Source organism: Periplaneta americana, chromosome 4 (assembly GCF_040183065.1).
Source record: "Periplaneta americana isolate PAMFEO1 chromosome 4, P.americana_PAMFEO1_priV1, whole genome shotgun sequence".
In the NCBI taxonomy this organism is placed as follows: Eukaryota; Metazoa; Arthropoda; class Insecta; order Blattodea; family Blattidae; genus Periplaneta; species Periplaneta americana.
In genome coordinates, this window is record NC_091120.1 from 35158681 (window position 1) to 35182027 (window position 23347).

Genomic DNA, 23347 nt, shown 5'->3' on the forward strand with positions numbered 1-23347 from the left:
TGAACAGCTGAGTTCCGCGCCTTAGTTACTTTTGCAGGGTTGCCAGACTTGCTAATGGCAAGAAATAACAATACGTATTAATACCTAGGTTATATTTGAAGGGTTCAGAGCAGTGGGCCAAACGCCTTTTATTAAAAACGGAGAAAACAAGAGTTAAATTAAGTGATTACCATAACTTAACGAAACATATAGCAAGTAAGATAAAGTATGTACATTAAAATTAAATGATATGTCAATCTTCATTAAATTATGGTATTTACTTAAGTTTAACCCTTGCTTTCTCCGTTTTTAATAAATGGCGCTTGGCCCGCTATGGCTCTGAACCCTTTATTTAATTTACAAGAAAACCGTCCATTTTATTGAAAAACTGCAAAGGAATAAATCATTCCTTATCAGTTTCTGTAATGATAACAGTAAAAATCAGAACCTTACGGATAGTATTTACCGAGTAAAACAGTGTTAAAATTTAGGGAAAAATTATGTTTTTCTGAGAAAAGTAACCCTTCGTTTGGGATAAACATGGCATTAGATATATTTTGTGTTATACTTCACTCATGGAATAGACTGTGCTGTTAAAATCCGCATGGTTATAGCCCTATTATTTCCAACTGTATGCCTATATTGGTAATAGCATATTAAATTAATGTTAAACAATTTAATAAGTAGGCCTACCTACTTACTAGACCTATGAAATGAAAGAGTAAAAGATTACAATATTATTAAAATACGTCTTACTTACAGAACCTCAAAAGCTATTTTAATGGTGTGAGTATCAATTCATTAGCTTTGCTGCGTGTTGGTAAGTAGGGCCTAAGTGTCCAACAAATACTCAGTTTTATACATCTCACAAATAGGGGAGAGTCGGGTAGTATCGGACATCGGGTAATATCGGACAGTGAGTTTCTTTCATCTACCACACGATGATAGTACCTGATTGACATGGTTACGTTTCTGTGATGTCGCATAGAGAAACGTAACCATGTCATTCTGGTACTACCATATGGTGGTAGATGAAAGAAACGCACTGTCCGATATTACCCGATGTCCGATACTACCCGACTCTCCCCTAAAGTTGTGTTTAATTTGCAAGTTTTATAAAAATTCAAGGAATTCTTTTCATTATGAGGCAAGGAAGGGAGATATTGCAACATCTTGCAAACGCTTATCGACAGTCAGTTGATGCATAGCGTCAGTTTTATCTGTCGATTATTGCAGCACGAAGGCGACTATTTCCAACTCTTGCTAATAACCTAAATCCGTCGTCGCGCGTTATGTAAGGCTGGATCACTTCCGTGTAACAAACCGCACTGGAATTTCTTTCATTCTCAGTGCAGTTCTTATACATTCTACAAACATTTTCTCCGATTCCCATAATACAGTGCGATCCATATAAATCTTTACCACTTTAATGAGTTAAAATTCCTCTTTGGGAGTTACTATAAACTTTAAATTGAATATTATGATCTCTGTAGTTCTGGAAGAATTTATATTGGTACCCCATTATGTGGACGGAGAGAAGATGTCATTCACATTGTTCTTGAATGTCAAAATACAGAAGATATACGGAAGAAAATTTATAAAAGAAAAGTTCCTACAAATAAATAAAGAAATAGCTATAAAAACTGATGAATGATAACATAAAATTGCAAAAGCAATTAGGTTTATATCTTTCTTTGACTAAAAAAATTAGAATGAAAAGAATAATTGATATAGAATTGAACGAAAAAAATAAATATATAAATAAATAAAGAAATAAACAAACAAACAAACAAACAAATAAATAAATAATTAATTAAATAAATAAATAAATAAATAAGTAAAAATAAGAATAATGATTATCAAACAAATATGTTTTTAACGCTTATCTTATTTTATTTTTATGTTATTTTATTTTATTTTTTCTTCTGTTATAGATGTAAAATTATACATAGAAGAAAGTAGCAAGTGTTGCTGTATGGAGAAATATGAGGAAAGCCAGCATCTCTTAATAATGAACAAATACACTGAAAATGAAATACCGGAGAAGATTGCTAAAATAAAAAATAAAAGGAAGGAATTATTAAAGGAAAGTAATGTTACTGAGCTCACAAATAAATTCAATTTTGGCAAGTAAGCATTTTCTAGACTCACCGATAATAACATATTTGACTTAGAAACTATTTAGCTATTTTTTTATTTCTAAATTTAATAGTTTTGATGGTACGACAAAAGAATACTATGAAATAAAATTAAGAAATGAAGGCTTACCTACGAGAGAGAGCTTGTATGAACTGTATAAGTATTTCTGTAATGAAAGAGGGATAGAAAATACTAGAATAAGAGAAGATTTAGATATGCCAGCTGCGCATTGCAGATTGAAACGTGAAGTACAACTTAGGAAAGTGAAAAAATACTGATTGTAACAACATACTAGAATGAGTTGAGTCTTGCACAAAACTAAAAGCAAGTGCAAGATAAAACAAAAAAAAAACTGTTTATTAAATATGTAAATTGTAGAAATTGTATTTAAATAATAGTATATCTTTGTGCAAAAAAATATTGTAAAGTATGTAATGTTAGGGTTCAATTGATTACTGCATGTACTTTCTCTGTGATCTATAATATAATAAATATAATATATATTGGTACCCCTGGGACGATTGTCGTCCATTGTTGGTATTGATATTGGCTATATTGTAGGATGTAGACTATGTAGTGAATAGTTCGTCGTAATATCGCAATACCAGGCCTCGTCTGTAAACCATGTTATAGATAGAATATCTGGGCTTACAGTATGAAGGGCCTGGAACCATTAGCAATAATTTTTACAAGTCTGGTTCCTTCAATTCCTGCACTACAAACACTCTGTATATCCACAAACACCATTTCTTTGCTGATCGCTGATATGTGCCGTATGTCTCCTGTCTTAATCGGCGCAACGATCTCTTTAGTGAATTCTGTAAAAGTTTTCGAGCATCGCCTACACAATCTTCAGGCATTGCAGGTGTATCTTTCCACACTTAGGAAGAGAGCCACTTGTCTACAGCTTTCTCACTATCGACAAAATTCTTTGCTTGGTTGGAACATTGCGCACATCGAATTCCATTCGAAATGCTTATTGCGTTTTAACCAGGGAATTTACCATCCAGTACGTTTCCAGCACAAAAACGCTGTCGAAATGAGTAGGCATACTGCATGTTTAGGTTTACGATAGGCCTATTAAGACTAACTAGTCACTATATAATTTCAAGGGAAAAATTATTCCGGGGCCGGGTATCGATCCCGGAACCTTCCACTTAGCGCACGAACGCTCTACCGACTGAGCCATCCAAGAACTACGCCCGACACCATCTCAATTTTTTCCTTTATATCCACACACCTCAAGTGGGCCGACAAGGCGCCAGAAACCCAACTTGAGTGCACACAAACTCTGTGTGACTTGAATTGTGGTTTCCTGCTAACATACCTACAATGACGCATATATATTATGGAAATCTGGTTTTCAGGTATAGCTCCCTGTGAAGCAGATTTTAATTATTTCAAAGGAAAAATTGTTCCGGAGCCGGGTATCGATCCCGAAACCTTCCACTTATCACACGAACGCTCTACCGACTGAGCTACCCAGGAACTACACCCGACACCATCTCAATTTTTCTCTTTATATCCACACACCTCAAGTGGGCTGACAAGGTGCCAGAAACCCAACTTGAGTGCACACAAACTCTGTGTGACTTGAATTGCTAACGTACCTACAATGACGTATATATTTTGGAAATCTGGCTTTCAGGTATCGCTCCCTGTGAAGTAAACTTGAATAATTTCAAAGGAAAAATTGTTCCGGGGCCGGGTATCGATTCCGGAACCTTCCAGTTAGCGCACGAACGCTCTACCGACTGAGCTACCCAGGAACTACACCGACACCATCTCAATTTTTCCCTTTATATCCACACACTTCAAGAGGGCTGAGAAGGTGCCAGAAACTCAACTTGAGTGCACACAAACTCTGTGTTACTTGAATTGTGGTTTCCTGCTAAATACCTACAGTGACGTATATACAGTATATTATGGAAATCTGGCTTTCAGGTATGACGCAAACTTGAATAATTTCAAAGGAAAAATTGTTCCGGGGCCGAGTATCGATCCTAGGACCTTTCATTTAGCGCACGAATGCTCTACCGACTGAGCTATCCAGGAACCATTCCTTTATATCCACACACGTCAAGTGGGCTGACAAGGCGCCAGAAAGCCAACTTGAGTGCACACAAACTCTGTGTGACTTGAAATTGTGGTTTCCTGTTAACGTACCTACAGTAACGTATATATTATGGAAATCTGGCTTTCAGGTATAGCTCCCTGTGAAGCAGACTTGAATAATTTCAAAGGAAAAATTGTTCCGGGGACGGATATCGATCCGCTTAGCGCACGAACGCTCTCAAGCAAATAGTCTATACTTCTGCAGAATTGAAACAGGAATGTGGTGCGAGATTTTTTGTTTTTGTACCGTTTTATAGATCCAGAATCATCCAGCATTTCGGAACTACGTACAGTAGCCTACGTATCGGCTCTGAAAACAAGAAAATGGGAATCTTTCAGCTGAGTCTATATAGGCATAATTTTTTTTAACGTGTGATCGAGTAGGCCTACTATAATATAATAATTTTGGATGGATATTTCAACAATAATATTTCATTTTAACAATATACGTTATATTTTTATCAACAAACCGCCTCTGCCTGAAGATTGTAACGAATTAAAATCCTGTCACTGTCTTGGTTTGCACTCGTTCTCTTCCAGTTCACAGTCAAGTTTGTATCTTATTTGGAATTAAAATGCGAAATGTTATAAGTCATAATTTATGAGAAAAAACAAGCTGTGCAGTACTTTACCTTATCTGAACATTTACGACTCCTCTCCCAGATTTTATCAATGAATGGTGAAGTTTTTCCTGCCAGAAAAGACAAGGCCATCATGGCGCAGTTTGTTAGCGATAATATGAGACTGCAAGATCACGTCTGTTTACGCGCAACGCACGCGGATACATCGGCCTATTTAGGGCACAACATTGAATGAATCCATGCATTTAGGCTTAGAGCTACATTGGGCATCGTAGACCTATGCAGTATACCTACAGCAGGCCTGCACAAGGTTTGCGATCTCCTAGTCGGCTCACAGCTCGAGAGCGGAATGCAGATACTGGCTGCGCTCTGTATAAGGGTGGACTGGAAGAAGGGATGATCTCGTACAAAAGTACTAGTGCGAGTGTTCATGAAATGAATTCCCGTTCAGTGTTTACAAAACTATCTTGGACTATTATTAATTAATAAATAAATATTTATTTTATAGAAATCATAGAAATTCTATAGCTACTTAAATATACAATATCATTTTGTTATATTTTTATTTATCAGTACATCAAAATGGGGTTTTATGCTGTTAGCACCTGAAAGGAACAGTACTGATCGTAATGAAACATCCGTTACAGATGTTCGATGTCTGCCTTTATTAAAGTTGATAATAGAAAACAGTTGCTCACAAATATAAATGTTGAGCCAAACATAGCAATCATTTTCACAATCAGTCTGAGTAGTCGTGGATGTTATTGCGGATGTTTAGCCTTGTAAAACTCAACCAGACTAGCTGTGTTATTCAAATGGTCTTTAGCTCTTAGGCTACATTGAAGATCGATAAGTTCAAGCTGTAAATCGTATGACACTATTTCAACTAGTGTTCAAGCAATTTATTATGATAACTTTAAACTTCTTTCCAATTAAGACAAGATCTTATAACCTAGAATTAAATTCATTTTGAATTTCAATTAATATTTGCACATAATCGTTTGACATGACTTCATCACGAGTAGTTTCTATCTTTGGAAAGTAAGCCTTATTACCTTCCCGAAACTGACTTACGAAAAGTGTAAGTTTACGACTGAAATCCCGTAATTTATTCAACATATCAACAATGAGCTGGTCTTTTCCCTGAAGAGAGATATTTAAATTGTTGAAGATTAAAAAATTCTAACGTACCCTACCTCACGTAATAATGCAACTTTCAACTCCTGAACCTTTTTACTGCGATCTTCACCAACAAAACCATCGTATCTCTATGTGTGGACTAGTAATGATGCATTATACAGTGCCTTCGTAGCTCGGCCGGACCATTAAAACATTCAAATTTGAAAATTGTATATTCAATAATTGTTCCTTTTAAAATTATTCATGTTTATTTTTTATTTCATCACCCTTAATTAGAAGTTTTCTTGATTATTTCATGATCCCTAATTAAAACTTTTCTAACACTTATTTATATTATTTAAATTATGTCCGGCCGAGCTACGAACGCACTGTATTATGTTTTCCTCTTTCTTTCAAATTTTTGTGGCAGATAAGTATTGACTTCAGCTGCTGTGAAAAAACAAGCATTTTCTCATGCAATATTGAAAGAATTTGCCTGATGATCAGTTTTCCGTCTTTTAGATTCCTCTATTATGTAACCGTAGATAGGCAAAGTGAAATAGCTACTGATAATACAACACTATAAATAGTTGCGTGGACTATCCTCTACCTGAAGCAGGCTTACGTCATTCCGACGTACCTTTCCGACGAGCTGTTAGATAGCTTTCCCGCTCCTAAGGAGCGGCAGCGCTCAATGAGCGCCGTTTGTACAGGCCTGAGCTACAGTATGCGATGACTGCACAAGTACAACGGGTGGCCTGTATGGCATTCGTGAATACAATGCAAACAATGCCTGTTTGCGGACCATCTTGATTAAGTCCTGATAGAGACAGATCCCAATCCATATACAGGGACATCACTTTATTTTTACCAACATTTTTAACATTAACCTGGCTATACTCGGAAACACTGTTGCCCCCTTCCATTACAGGAGTTTGATGTTACTAGTGCAATATGTAAACAAATCATTTTACTAGGTATAGGAGGAGAGAAAAGTAGTGTATCCATTTATGTTGTAGGCAAATACGATATTACGATTTTCAGTTTGATCATCACTTTTACGAAATTTATCAAAATACAGTAGAGTAGTAACATTTTTTTTTTCAAAAACTTAACTTTTCAGGCGGCTATGTTCGTTATGTAATGTCTACTTTATTTAGCATATTAATTATTGATGTTAACATACAATATAGAGAGTGCATTTAAGTTGAGGGGGTCATAAGTAAAGGGCTGTAAGTGCACTTAAGTTACTTTTGAGAAAATGGGGTTTAAATATTTAAGCTTTCGTAAAATCGGTGAAATTTTTATTTAAATTTTAATGTGTGATGCGATTAAAATATCCCTTTGCCACTAAAATTTTAGATACTTTTTCTTATATTAGATGCACTTAACTCATGTTATTACAAATGTCACTAGCATTCCTTTGCTTCTAGCCACCTCAATTCAAAAAAAGCTAATCTGAATTTTTAAACAAATTGCTGAAAATGGTTGCCATTCATTACAATGCAGGCTTCAATTCAGTGCGCATATTATTAAAAACATTTTTAAGCATATTCTGTGAAATTGAATTTATCGTTTCTTGAATATAATTTTTTAGTACGATATTATTAATATAGGTTCTTTCTTCTATAGAAAACGCAATCATATTTATGAAACACACTATACACTGCAGTGTTTACTTCACTGCTTGAAGACTTCGAATGCAACAGCGGCCGTAAGTTTGTGTCTGACGGGAGCAAGGACATTAGTGAAGGGGTGGGAGTGAAGTACATTCAGAAATGCAGATACAATAAAAATGCAAGTAAAAATAAAATGATGTCCCTGTATAAGTATTAATTAAATCCCAGACCTCGAAGCTTCAAGTCTTTGAATCCTATCAGCACCGGACACCGTGTAGGCCTATAACTGACTCAACATAATAGGTACCGGTAACTCTTGAGATAGTACTGACTTGCCCTGAAGTGGAAACGTTGGAGATATTAAGTACCAGGATACGGTGGAATACCTAAAAATCAAAGTATTAAAACGATGTTCTGCAATATCGCTGTAAATCTAGTAGTTGCGGAGTCTTTTGAGTGTAGCGTGTTGCAGAGATGAGGGAGAAACAAGGCTGCAATTCATCCTTTGTAAACAGCAGAGTTAAATAGGGTCTGTTACTACGAACAAAATATCACATTTCATGGAATTAAACAAATTCATAGTAGCCTACTGTGTATTAAATTGGAAAGGTATGTTTATAGGTCTCTCACATTAAACCTATAACAGTACATTTTACAATAAGTAGGCCTACACAGATTACAATACAAAGCCCACCAACACAGGTTCGTCTTTTTTTAGAACCTGTCACTATCCCTTCTTTATTTCTCTTTATTCTGTCCTTCCATCCCTTCTGGGTGTCTACAGACGCTACGGTCTAACTGAAAAAAAAAAAAAACAGAATGAAATTGTGAATTGTTATTGAAGTGATGAAAGGACAAATTCTTGTTGCACCACGCATAGCAAATAAAACTGTTGCTGCTGCATACTACATAGTAGGTACAGGCCTATATATTTTTGTGCGAGATCGTGCGTATTTGCTTGTTTTCCGCACAAAACCAGTATGCGGTAAGTGTGAAATACCACATTCAGTATTCCCAACGTAACACACATAACAATTTCCCTCTTCTTACCGCTTAAGCGCGACATTCATTTTACTGCTTTAGCCTTTTAACATATTATTTTTAGAGACGATTAACATAGTAATAATTATAAATTCGAAACTTACCACTGCAATTTCACCTAAATTGCACTGTTAATTATTGTTTTTAAATATTTGCAAAAATTAAGTAAACTCTACTATTCCACGAAACTTAATGCATTCCTGATACAAGTAACATTAAGGAAGCCGTGAAAAAATCAACAAGATTCCAGATGCCGATGTTATTACTGCAATATATTATATAAATAATATTGTTAAAATATTAAAATGAAAAATAAATCATTACATAACCTTACCGTTTGTTTTAAGTTCGCATTTATAGACTGGGGGAAAAAAAGACAGACGTATATCACGGCCTGCTGGAGTATAGTAAACACAGAAAACATTTTATAGCAACAATGATGAAGAGAGATATTTTTGTTTTCCAAAATTGCCGTCATTGAACAGAAACCAAGATGGAGATTTCATTGCAACTAATTAGAAATTCCTCTTTCACGTTTGTAATAAACGATCTTCGCACAAAATAATGTACGATACACGAGCGGTATGTTTGTGTTCATGTTTTCGGAAATTAAAAAAGCTCAACTACGTTTGGCTTTTTCAATCTTTTCCTCGAACATGAAAACATCAACATACCGCTCTTGTAACGCATATTACTATTAATCCGTAATATGTTTAATGGGAGCACTTTTTATTTTCGGAACCAGTGATTTAAGGACAGGGATAGGGACCAATGGCGGGCTTATGTGAGGGCGGCAATGAACCTCCGGGTTCCTTAAAAGCCAGTAAGTAAGTGATTTAAACTATTGTCCATAAGAACATACGCTAGGATGATAAGAAGTTCAGGAGAAATTGTTAGATGATAAACTTTTAATAATCAATTATGCTATGACTCAAGAATTACTAGGGCAAAGTTGCCTAATTCCGTGACACTCCTAATCCCGTGATATCTTTCTTAAATTGAAAGATCCACACCTGTGGAGTAACGGTCAGCGCGTCTGGCCGCGAAACTAGGTGTCCCGGGTTCGAATCCCGGTCGGGGAAAGTTACCTGATTGAGGTTTTTCCGGGGTTTTCCCTCAACCCAATACGAGCAAATGCTGGGTAACTTTCGGTGCTGGACCCCGGACTCATTTCACCTGCATTATCACCTTCATTTCATTCAGACGCTAAATAACCTAGATGTTGATACAGCGTCGTAAAATAATAAATAAAATAAATAAATTAAATTGAATGTCAGTCAAAGCTTTGCCGTTCGACTACAGCGCCAGACATCTTTCTCGAAAGAGTGCATCTTTCAGCTACTTTTGAGACATCGGTGTACTTCATAGCAAGATACCCAATCCCGTGACATTCAGTGAAAAAAAAAAAAAAAAAACGTATCACGGAATTAGGCAACTTTACCCTATGTGTTATTTATATTTCATTATGTCTCTTGTGCTCGAAGTAAAATAAATTTAATAACCATATAAATAAAATAAACACTTTGTTTCAAAAATATAATATAATTTTCAATACATTTAACTATGTGAAGTTACCTTCAAACCTCAAAATTATTTTAAGTACTGTACAACGTGAATTTTCTATTCAATTACTAACTAGGTAAATTGATAGCTTGCGTTTATTTTAGGAATTATACATCGATGTAACCCTCTCTCTTTGAAAGACAAAAATAAATAACTAGTAACTAAGCAGAAGCTCCATTAGTAACTTGAGATTTTCTTTAATTATTGATTAACATAATTTAATTCAAGTTACTAATTGCTCGTGTATATGAGAATATGGTGAAAAATTCCATCACGTGAACAATTAGATTAGTATGGTAGATTAGTAAACCAGTAACTCTATAGCTACAGAACACTGTTATGTTCGATGTCAGATTGCGTACTTGCCAGTCATTGCCTCTCGATACAGGTACTACACAGAGCTTGCCTTCTTCCGAGCGATAGCATCAGGGCTTACGAACTACCAAAGTACTACTAATTTCCAAGTACTATTTAACTGTCTTATAACTCGATTTCGAAATTTTTTTTCGTAGAAAATTTGTTATAAATACGACCTTTCAGTGTACAAAATTTGAAGTTCCTATCCAACCTTCCAATGTTGAACTTTCCTTTGTAAGTTTTTCAACTTCGAAAGTTGTAAATAAACGGTCTACTCATAGCAAATTATGGTATATCCAATAGACGTGATGGTGATTGCGGTGATGATGATATTTTATTATTAGTCTAAATTTAAGTGCGAGAATTAGCACAAAAATTACCTGATGACTTATTAAAAACTCAGTTCCTATCACATAGGTCTATCGCTTTTCCATTTACTTTCCTACGGAAGTCTAAAATCATAGTACTCCAGTCTTGCCTTCCAATAGATATGACGCCACTCCCTAAAGTTAATATTATTACACCTAAGACACTGTGCACAACTTCACAAATCTCGAACTAAATTACACGCTTTAACAACGGTGATGGTTATCTAGCGTCTGAATGAGATGAAGGTGATAATGCAGCGAAATGAGTCCAGGGTCCAGCTCTGAAAGTTACTCAGCATTTCCTCTTAATGGATTGAGGGAAAATCCCGGGAAAACCTCAACCAGATAAATTGTCGCAACCAGGATTTGAACCCTGACCCGTTCGTTTCACGGTCCGGTATGCTAACATTACTCCATAGCAGTGGACAGTAGTGGTGGTAGTAAAAGTAGTGACAGTGACAGTGTGGGTGGTTAAGGGGAGAAGATGGTATTTTTTTAAACTTTCTTCCTATTTGGTGTAAAATATTAATTTTTTGTATGTAGAGAGCTCATAGCTGTAGCAAATCAACCAAAATAGTAATATGCATTACAAGAGCGGTATGTTGAAGTTTTCATGTTCGAGGAAAAGTTCGAAAAAGCGAAACGTAGTTGAGCTTTTTTAATTTCCGAGAATTGAAAGAAAACATACCGCTCGTGTATCGTACATTATTTTGTGCGAAGATCGTTTATTACGTACCTGAAAGAGGAATTTCTAATTAGTTGCAATGAAATCTCCATCTTGGTTTCTGCTCAATAACAGCAATTTTGGAAAACAAAAATATCTATCTTCAACATTGTTGCTTTAAAATGTTTTCTGTGTTTACTATACTCCAGCAGGCCGTGATATACGTCTGTCTTTTTTTTCCCCCCCAATCTATAAATGCGAACTTAAAACAAACGGCTTCCTTAATGTTACATGCATCACGAAATGAAGTAACTTTAGTGGAGTTGTAGAGTTTACTTAATTTTTGAAAATATTTAAAAACAATAATTAACAGTGCAATTTAGGTGTAATTGCAGTGGTAAGTTTCCAATTTATAATTATTGCTATGTTGAACGTCTCTAAAAATAATATGTTAAAAGCCTAAAGCAGTAAAATGAATATGTCACTTAAGCAGTAAGAAGAGGGAAATTGTTATGTGTGTTCGGTTGGGAATACTGAATGTGGAATTTTAGACTTACCGCGGGTTGGTTTTGTGCGGAAACCAAGCAAATACGCACGATCTCGTGCAAATAAATATTTTGAAAAAAAAAATTATTTGGGGGCCCAGATTTGAAAAAAATGTACCCAATGCAGGATTTTACTATCTAAACCGTTTTTAAAGGTAGATTCAACCCGTTTTTTGCAATGTGCTTGCAAAAGCATGCTTACAAACTGTCTGTAACAGAATTTTGATATTTTTTCCTACCTTTGTAAAATAAACAATTAAAATTTAATAACACTTTTCTGATTTCCTTTCTTGCAAACAAACGGACGTAGTTTTAAAATGAAATCAATTAACAAAATTCTGTTACAGAGAAAAGTTTCCTAATAGTCTAAAGAATGTGTGTTCTACATTTCATGCATGTATCTTTAATAGTTCAGAAGTTATATCCATTTTTGTCTGGCAATGTAGCAAAAAAATTAAGTTACCGTAAACCGATAAAAGGGGGCGAGTGATTTAAAAATCCATAGCGCAGAAGTTTTAAAATGGCGTCTCAACACCCGATAAGGGCACAAATAAGCAGGAAATGTTACGCAATGCATTCCACACATATCAAAGGGTACTTTAAAGAATTTTTTTTAAATTAAATTTACCGGAAACAACAATAAAAGCGGGCGAGTGATTTAAAATCTATTACGCAGGAAGTTTAAAAATAGCGTCTCAACATCTGATAAGGGCACAAATACCCACAAAATATTATGCTATGCATTCCACATATGTCACAGAGTATTTAATTTTTTTTTTTTAATTTACTCATTTTTCACAAAAAAATACCATCCTCTCCCCTTAATAGCGATAGTGTTAGTAATGGTAGTGGAAGTGATAGCAGTAACATTAGTGGTATGGTTGTAGTAGCCTATAGATCTACGGTGTTAATAGTAACACTTACTAGTAGTGGTAGTAATAGTGTTAGTAGAGATGGTATTGTTAGTGGTATTGGTAGTATTAGTGGTGATAGCAGAACTAGTATTAGGCCTAATGACCAAGAGGTGAAAGGGAGACTATTTTGAACATGATTTAAAACACCATGCTTTTAGTTTCACTGAAAGCATTGTTATAATGGTCTTATGAGCAGGCAGTAGAAGCAGCCATCGGATGCGTTCGAGCTGGCGGGTCAATCATATGAAAGAAGCATTATTATTATTCGGTTGTTTTTATTAACTTTGTCTATGATTATTTAATCCATGGCGCTCTTCATTCTCCATAGTGATATATTAATATTCTGAAGTATTTATCTTGTTTTGTACAAATACATAAGGCTCATAAATTTGAGAATTTTTGAAAACATGTTTAAAATATTCTCTTTTCCGCCTCTATAATTTTTGTGTAGACGTTTGTTCATAGAATTAAAAACAGGAAAATACAGACAATGTTTCATACATTTTACTCACGGAGTATGAAATGACATGATAATTATTAATCTTTGGAAGAACTGTTCAGAGATTAAATTAAAGAGACTGACATAATCATTGGGTATTTAGTCATAAGCAATATGCCTACACTAATTTTATTTAAACATCTTGATTACACAACTTTATATCACTTAATTATTATTTTTAACTTATTAATTTTTAATTTAATTTCTTCCTGTAACCACTACAGGTTGCCATCGACAAAGAGTACCATGATACAATAGAGTAAATGCCTTGAGGCTTAGTGATAAATTGTTGTTAGAGTGAAAAATAAACAATTTGAATTATATTGAAACACATGATGTTAAACGAAGTAACGTCAAGGAGATGCGAATTAGTCATGGTCCATATGTTATATATATATATATATATATATATATATATATATATGGTGATTACTTTCCCCTGTTAATATATTGAACTGAGTTTTTAAACACCTAGTTGACTAGTTTCAGCTTGGGAGCCATCTTCAGAAGTGCTGAGATCCTTGCGTATTCCGGTGTCTTCACCCTACGGTGGGGGTGCGTTTGTGTATGGTAGTGTGGAGTCATAGTGTGTATATTCCGAAATTCAGTTGTGTATTGAGGATTTGTTGTGGATGTGTTTTTGTGTATCTGTATATTTCGTGTTGTTCTAGTGTGTTTAGTTTCCGGTTTTTCGGTTGGATGTTAGAATTTTCGTGAATAATTTTGATGGAAAAATTGTTCCGGGGCAGGGCATCGAACCCGGGACCTTTGGTTAAACGTAGAAACGCTCTGCCAACTGAGCTACCTGGGAACTCTACCAGACACCGATCCAAGTTTTCCCGCTATATCCACAGGGAGTTGTACCTGAAAGCTTGATTTGTGGAATTTCCGTGTCTGTGTCTATGTTGTTGTAGGTGTGGTTGACGTTTGTGATGTTTTCTGCGTATGTGGAAATGTTGTGTGATTTGGTTATGGCTGTGGTGTGTTTTTTGTAATGTGTTCGAAATGACCTGCCTGTCTGTCCGAAGTAGATCATTTCAAACACGCTACTGTAAACACATCACATCCACAATCAAATCCACATACACTGCACACATCACAAACGCCAACCACACCTACAGCAATATAGACACAGACATGAAAATTCTACATATCCAACCGAAAAAAATACAGAAACTAAACACACTAGAACAATACGACATAAACAGATTTTTTTTTATTTTAGTTGGTTATTTTACGACGCTTTATCAACAGCTTAGGTTATTTAGCGTCTGAATGAGATGAAGGTGATAATGCCGGTGAAATGAGTCCGGGGTCCAACACCGAAAGTTACCCAGCATTTGCTCATATTGGGTTGAGGGAAAACCCCGGAAAAAAACCTCAATCAGGTGACTTGCCCCGACCAGGAATCGAACCCACCTGGTTTCGCGGCTAGACGCGCTAACCGTTACTCCACAGGTGTGGACCATAAACAGATAGGCCTACATAAAAACACATCCACAACAAATCCCCAACACACAACTGAATTTCAGAACACACATTATTTGACTCCACACTACACAACACAAACACACCCCACCGGAGGTGAAGACACCGGAAGACGCAAGGACCTCAGCAGTTCTGAAGATGGCTCCCAAGCCGAAACTAGTCAACTAGGTACAGTATTTAGATACTTAGTTCAATATTAATGCGTGAAAGTAATCACCATATATTGAATTCCTAAATAATTTAAACACGAAAATGGGTTGTTTCTGCGAAAAAAATCTACATTTCTGCGATAAAACGAGAAAAGAGCATTTAATTACTTTAGAGAAATACAGTTGGTAGAGCAGCTGGCTACGGACTGGAAGGTCTGCGGTTTGATCCCAGGCGGTCACAAGATTTTTTCTCGTTGCCAAACTTTCAGAATGGCCCCGAGGTTCTCTCAGCCTCCTATAAAATTGAGTACCGGGTCCTTCCCGGGGGTAAAAGGCGGTCAGAGCGTGGTGCCGACCACACCACCTCATTCTAGTGCCGAGGTCATGGAAAGCATGGGGCTCTACCTCCATGTCCCCCAAGTGCCTTCATGGCATGTTACGGGGATACCTTTACCTTTACAGTATATTAGTTTTGAAGATATTCGCTGCAAAAGAATAGGGAGACAAATTTATTTGGAATTATATTATTCTCTTTAATGGCCTACAGGACCATTGATGACTGGGTTTTGTATAAAACTGAGTTCAGTAACAATAAGGCCGATTTACAAATTATTATTATTATTATTATTATTATTATTATTATTATTATTATTATTATTATTATTATATTATAAACCCGGGTCTTCCCCGGGGGTAAAAGGCGGTCAGAGCGTGGTGCCGACCACATCACCTCATTCTAGTGCCGAGGTCATGGAAAGCATGGGGCTCTACCTCCATGTCCCCCAAGTGCCTTCATGGCATGTTACGGGGATACCTTTACCTTTATTATTATTATAAACAGTTTTATTTCCCTGTGAATGTTGCAAATACAAGGCCGCATTTAAGATTTTATTAAGATTGTGTATGAGTGTATGATATTACATGGTAAAAAAAAATCACGAAATTTTTAAGAAATTATTGTCACATGTTTCTAACTACAAGTAATATACGATATTTTTATTCATTTTTCACGAAAAATTTCAAACATTTTCACGAAAAACACCCGCCCGGTCATTTTCAATACACTAATTTGGAGACTGAATGCTGGTACACTACTTGGAAGTTTGCGAATTTGGCTTAAACTCGAATTATGTCGAAAATAGACGCAGAAAATGTCTCTAATTTCGGTCAGTCACATCAAAACCCAAATTCAAGACGGCGCAGTGAGGTCTTCCTTGCTAATTACTTGGACTTACCTCCATTGCTGGCACTATGATCACGAGACATTGCTGCCACTGGCTCTGCGTGACGAGCGGCTAGTTCGCACTGCAGCACTATCTAATATTCCAATGTACCAAACGCAGTGGAGGGGGCCAGATCTCTGCCTTCTTGTGGGTAACACAGCTAATTTTCCAATATACAAACACAAACCATTACATAACACGCAACAGAATCTTTAACTTTAAACCTTACACATCATTCACTCGTGCTATACAAAGCAATTATTCGTTTATCTTGACATATTCTTCCACAATATTTGTAGTTCTTCCACTACTTCGCCGGTCGCTGTATTTGCGATAGTCAAGGCAGCAGACTGTTGATTACAAAATTCAAGGCCGTTATTGCAATGATCTATCACATATTCTAATAATTCTTCTTCTTGTTATTTCCCTGCTGTCATGTGTTAGAGCACGATACTTATTCCATTCTCAGAAGAGTCTCTCTGTATCTAAAAATGATACTGTACATCCCGGTTGCCAGCTTCCATTACGATGATAATTACACGCTAAAATTTTGAGCCCATCATTAAGCTTATTGATGCTCGAATCACCAATGAGAATCGAATTACATTCATAGTTTTATGCTGTTCGAAATTAATAAGTGATAGTTTTTTCTTTCCAGCAAGTTCAGTTGCCTTTTCCAACAAGGTGGAAGGTTTAAGAGGAAACGATAACAATCAAGTACTTACGCAATAAAATGTATACTACAAATACAAATAAATAATACCTAGTTCAAAATAAGACGATATAATAATAATAATAATAATAATAATAATAATAATAATAGCAATAATAATATTAATAATAATAATGAAAATAATAATAATAATAATAATAGCAATAATAATAATGAAAATAATAATAATAATAATAATGAAAATAATAATAATAATAATAATAATAATAATAATAATAATAATAATAATGAAAATAATAATAATAATAATAATAATGAAAATAATAATAATAATAATAATAATAATAATAATAATAATATTTAAATAAAGACATACAAATTATGAATTTCACATTCCTTCATTCATTCATAGTATTCTGCTCAAAGCCAGGTCTTTCACAGCAAATTTAGCATTCTCCAATCTTTTCTCTCTTCTGGCTTCCTCTTAGTCTCCGAATATGATTCATATATCTCAATGTAATCTATCATCTAATGTCTTCTTCTGCCCCGAACACTTTTCCTGTTCGCCATTCCTTTCAGTCCATCCTTCAGTAGGCAGTTTATTCTCAATCAATTCCTTTTTCTCTTCCTGATCAGTTTCAGCATCATTCTTCCTTCACCCACTCTTTTCAACACAGTTTTATTTCTTATTCTGTCTGTTCACTTCACACGCTCCATCCTTCTCCATACCCACATTTCAAACGATTCTAGTCGTTTCTCTTCACTTCGTAGTAATGTCCATGTTTCAGACCCATACAATGCTACACTCCACAAAAGTCATTTCACTAGTCTCTTCCTTAGAAGATGCTCCTTTTTCTATTAAAAGCTTCCTTTGCAATTGCTACTTTCCGTTTGACTTCCTGGCAGCAGCTCATGTTACTGCTTATAGTACACCCCAAGTATTTGAAGCTGTCAACTTGCTCTACTGCCTCATTTAGAATTCGTGGGTGCTGTTCATAGACATTTCGCAGCACGCGCTACGAGCGTACTAAGCTAGCCCCGGCTATCCACTGGTTACTTGTACAGAATTCAAATCATATCCCATCGCTAACACTGGTTTATGAATACAAAAAACGCTGATCATCCACCGGAAACCCGCGCTAAAAATGTCTATGAATACGGCCCCGTAAGTTTACCTTCTTTACTTTTCTTCCTATGATCATGGTCTTCGTCTTGTTGGCTCCAGTAGCATATCCCTTAGTATCATCTCCTCTTCTGCTAACAACGCCATACCATCAGCAAATCTTATGCACTTCATTCCTTTCCTCCTACTATCACTCCTCCCATGTTGAACAGGATCGGTGATAAAGAACATCCTTGACGTAGGCCTACTTGTCACCATCATTTAACCTTGCAGGAAACTCAATTGTCAATATATTTGAGGAGAACGTTCTAACAAAGAAGAATGACGAATTGAATAACACAATCAATCAATTAAATGCGGATGTGGGAGGAAAAACAATTGAAAGATACGCGAGAATTTTGGGAATTTTGGGCTGTGGGAAGAATTTATGAAAGCTCCAAGCCAGTAGATCACTTGTTTCTAAGAAGTTTCGTAAACAAAAACATTGTAGATATTGGCCCCAAATAACAATAGAAAATACATTAAACCTCTTTATGAACTATCAGGTTATTTAGATGGAATTCGTCACAGTAGGTAGCATTTGGCGAGATGTAGGGACATCCAACTTTCGCGAATAATCCAGATTGCCAGGCGGCGGAAGAAAGCAAAATATGTTAAACACATGAATGAGATGTATAAACAATTGGATACTCTTTCAAATTTAAGTATCAAAATATAGTTGTTTAGTCAACTGTTCGAAGACAGATCTGGACCTCGCAAGTGACACCAACAAGACGTCACTGATGAGGTAGCTAGGCCAGGAGATAATGGAGTAGGGTGGCCAGTTCCTTTTCCCCTCCATTGCAAAATTGCTTACTAGATACATATTCCACTAATCAGACTTCAGATGTATACAAACAATTGTTGTTCTTCCTCTGACACATACCGTCAAGTAAGATGTACTGCTGATAATAGACGTACATATCAGCCAGAACCGCAATCAGAGCTAAAATATAGTGGTGTCATTTGAAATTTCAAATGGGGTGAAGAGGTGAAACTTAAAATACAATTAACACTGGTTTTAAACTTTCCCCTCAATATCTAAATTGACGTGTTCATTTTTAATTAAATTTAATTGAAATAAATAGTTATTTAGACAGGGGAGTTTTGAAATGAAAGCAGTATAATGTTGAATTACATGTAATTTGTTTCAATATCCGATACTCAATAAAATTTGTTATATTTGTGTGGCTTAAAGGTGGTCATGCACGCCGTTAGATCCAAGCTAAGTGTAGATCTTTGGGAAGAATCACAGAAAAACTTAAAGGGTCATCAGTTCTGATAATTGCAAGAAGAATTATGACCTTGTCATCGTAGTGCAACTTCAGTTCTCAGTTACTTACGTCATAATCTCAGCTGAGGTATTTGATCGGACATGATAACTTATGTGCCAAAGAATATTCTGCAGTACTAGCTGATAAGATTATATTTTATCAAAAGTGCTGATTTTAGAGGTTTGGTAGACAGTAGGAGAAGAGAGTCCACTTCAGAATAACTTGTAAAACATCGTCTATGCCTAAAACATTTTCAATTTCTAATCATCCACCTGGCATGGAAAACAGGTACTCGAGCCAATAAGTTAATTATATGCAGCGAACTATGTCCAGGAGACTGGACATTTATATAGTAATGAGGACAGATCAGGTCCGTAGAGAGAATGAAGAAGCACTATTTAACTGATATTCCATGATAGTTTATCGTGCGTACACGATTATTTCCAAAATTGTTACTGGCATTTCTCGCTTCTACATAAAAATGATAAGTTAAATATATGTTACTTTAAGTATTACTGAACGATTTTATCACGACAAAATGGAACATTAGAGCCATCTCACGCGATGTTTTCCCCAGAACTTTGATCTTTCCTTCAGATTATCTTCCAATTAGTAACAAGAATGACGCAATCTGTAACGAGATATTCAAGATCGACAAAGAAATCGTAACTGAATTCAAATCTCGATTATGATAACGGCTTTTAGAAAATCAGCCTTTTCTATATTAAATCCACATTGTTACATGGGATCGCAACTTCATGTCCTTTTCCTAAACGAGTAATGGTAAAGATTCTACCTTTGCCAGATTTCGAACTAATAATATTGGATACAACCACATATCATTATCATTTAACGAAAGATTATTGCATTAATTGAAGAATTATAAACTGACTGCTCAGTTATAAAGATTATTCATACACAAAAAAACATGCTACAATTTACATTATTAAAATAAAACACAACACAATGTGATCTGTTCAAACTTACTATAAGTCAGTTTCATTTATAATTCACGATGCGGGAAAGTTGGGTAAATGAAACTGCATAAAATGTAAGAGAAATTTAAATATACAGAGTGATCCGTTTGGGTATGGATAAAATAAAAACGCAGTAAAACATTTACTACTGAACTTTATTTGTTGAAACTTTGTGCATACAACACTGAAAGATGGGAGATTCCTCAGAGCTCAACATGACTCTCATTGCACATCCTGCACAACTCATAATGGTGATGCAATTCAGCCCGTATCCGTTGTAACATAAGAGGGGTGATTTGTTGAAAAGCTTTAGTAATTTTTACTCTCGGATCATCAATGTTCCTGAGTTTCTGTGAATAGACAATGTCTTTAACAAAACCCCATACGAAGAAGTCAGGAGGGGTTAGATCTGGGGAGTTTGAGGGCCAAGTCAATGATAGCTGCTTCTCGCACTGGTTTCGCCTGGGAGCTCCTGTATGTTTTTTTTTTAACACAACCTGTTTCTACAAATGTTCGACACCACAACATTATGGAATCATTTAGGTAGATTACGCACACCATACTCACGTCGAAATTCCCTTTGAACTCTTTTAATACTCTCAAATTTAGCATATCAAAGAATACAGTGTGCCCGCTATTGATTTGTAGTAGCCATTTTAATCATCTACGATTTTAACTTGTCCTTTCAGATTATGCATTGTTGGAAACTCCCATCTTTTAATCGTAATATAATCAACAAGAAATTTTTCCTACTATCATAATAGCTCTATAATAATAAATTAATATTATCCATACCCAAACGGATCAGACTGTATAATTAACACTTTTTAATAAATCTTCATGTGTGACAAATTAGGGCTCTGACAGTATCCAACCTGGAACCAATTTTTTGTTATGTTGTTTCCAACATATCCATTGTCATCATAGCAATTTCATCACATAGACGAATTAAGAAAACTGGAAAATCACACATTTTAAACGTAATCACATAGCCCTCGATTTTAAGCCATTGCTGATAGCTTAAAGTTTTCAGTGCCTTCCTGTTACAGTTTAACCACAGTCTCTGGGTACTCCGATTCCCTTGTGATATCCCAACAATTTTTCATTATTATAATTACCATCATTTTCATCATCATGTAATATAGGACCATCGCCTTAGTGCACTCTGGATAGTCTCTGACGAACTAAGTGATCTACGTAAAAATAATATTATTAATGATCGACAATTAAATGTTACAGAAATAAAGTGTCGGTTAACACTGTTTCTCCAGAATTAGTTTTTTTTTATAATTGACATTTCATTCGTAATCCATATGGAATCTCAATTTCGTGATTTCCTTTCTACTCTGTGGTTTAAATCACGAAAATATGTTTATGCTCGACCATGCCGAAATGTAGTAATTATACACCTGGTAGTAGCCCTTTAATGCACCTCATTAAAGTATACCTATTCATTATAATTCAGTTGTTCAGCCAATGACAAATCACCTTTGTACCGTTATAAACTCGCCAGCATCGATTATTCTCGGATATGCAATCGAAAGACAATTAGCGAAAAGTCACGGAGGCTGGAAATCCAATACTGTCGCAGAAGGTTATGTTCTGTTACTATAATAATTAGCGTTAATTGTAAATAATATTCAAATAAATTCAATTTGTCAACACGTTTTTCAATCCTAAATCAATTTCCAGGTTATATCAAGACTAATGTTCTCTAGGTTATATCAAGGTCAATGATATTCGTGCCTCGGAAAAAATCAATACTTTCGCGTCTGCGCACATCTCACAATTCAGATCAGTTCCGTTCGTCACTACATAACCATAACATGAAAACTTATGAATAATTTCAAGTTAGAAATATGGTCAAGCATAAAAAGTCGTATGAAAATTATGAAACTCGCTTGCACTCGTTTCATAAACAAACATGCTCGCGTCTTAATTACTGCCATTATAGGCTCGTTGCATAATGTACTAATTTAAAATACAAAATTATATTTGATCGAAACGACTAATGTGCCGGCTGTTTCAAATTCATGTTTGGATGATTTCTCTAATTAACACTCAAATTTCGAGGTTTTCCCCAACCGTAAGGCGAATGTCAGGTAATCTGTGGCGAATCCTCGGCCTCATCTCGCCAAATACCATCTCGCTATCACCACTCCCATCGACGCTAAATAACCTAGTAGTTGATACAGCGTCGTTAAAAAACCAAGTTAAAAAACACTCAATGCTTGATTTGTACGTTTTGTGTATATCTTATGCACTGCAAAGAAACTGACCGCCCTTTACATAAAGTAGCGAAGAAATTGCGGAATTCACTTTCAAGCTTACACAATTCCCCACTGTATTCTAAGAAAAACATTAAACTTATTGCAACAGGAAGTCAACATATTTGGAAATTCCCTACAATAAATATTATTAATACAGGGACATAATTTTATTTTTACTTAAATTTTTATTGTACCTGAGTTTTTGAATGTACTTCACTTCCACCCCTTCTACTAACGAAGTTCAACCGTTCTCCACACAGATCCAAGACCGCATATATAGTCATAGTAGCCACAGTACGTTCCAAAAATATGTTCGCGTTTTCCAGTGACGAAAGAGCATTCAATATTGAATCATTTTCGCACAGGTACTGTCGTCCATTTGCCTACGTCGTATCCCGGTTTCCCCCACCAGCTTTTATTCGCCAGCTAGTGGCTGGGCTGTCTTAGCTCTTTTCTGAGAACATTAATTTCTGTTAGGAATTGGACGTTACGTAATATTATACAACTGTTTAAAATAACTTAAATAGAAAGGGTTTCGTTAAATAATTAACTGCCACGTGATTTCCCTCCTTCTACGACCCTACAACATAACCACTTGGACGGACAGTAGATAGTATGTCGGAGTAAT

General features: G+C 35.5%; 1 protein-coding gene across 4 annotated transcripts in view; it reads right to left on the minus strand.

Moving 5' to 3' along the window:
• LOC138697697 (aquaporin AQPAe.a-like) overlaps nucleotides 1–23347 on the minus strand; it is a 178792-nt gene that overhangs the window by 43111 nt on the left and 112334 nt on the right. The window contains exon 1 of one of the 4 annotated variants that reach the window (XM_069823168.1): nucleotides 16376–16619. The exons of the other annotated variants lie outside the window; for them this stretch is intronic. Within the exon in view, the coding sequence (XP_069679269.1) occupies nucleotides 16376–16406 (31 nt within the window). The 5' untranslated portion in view covers nucleotides 16407–16619. Of the gene's footprint in view, nucleotides 1–16375; nucleotides 16620–23347 lie in introns of those variants that run through there. 4 annotated transcript variants of the gene reach the window in all.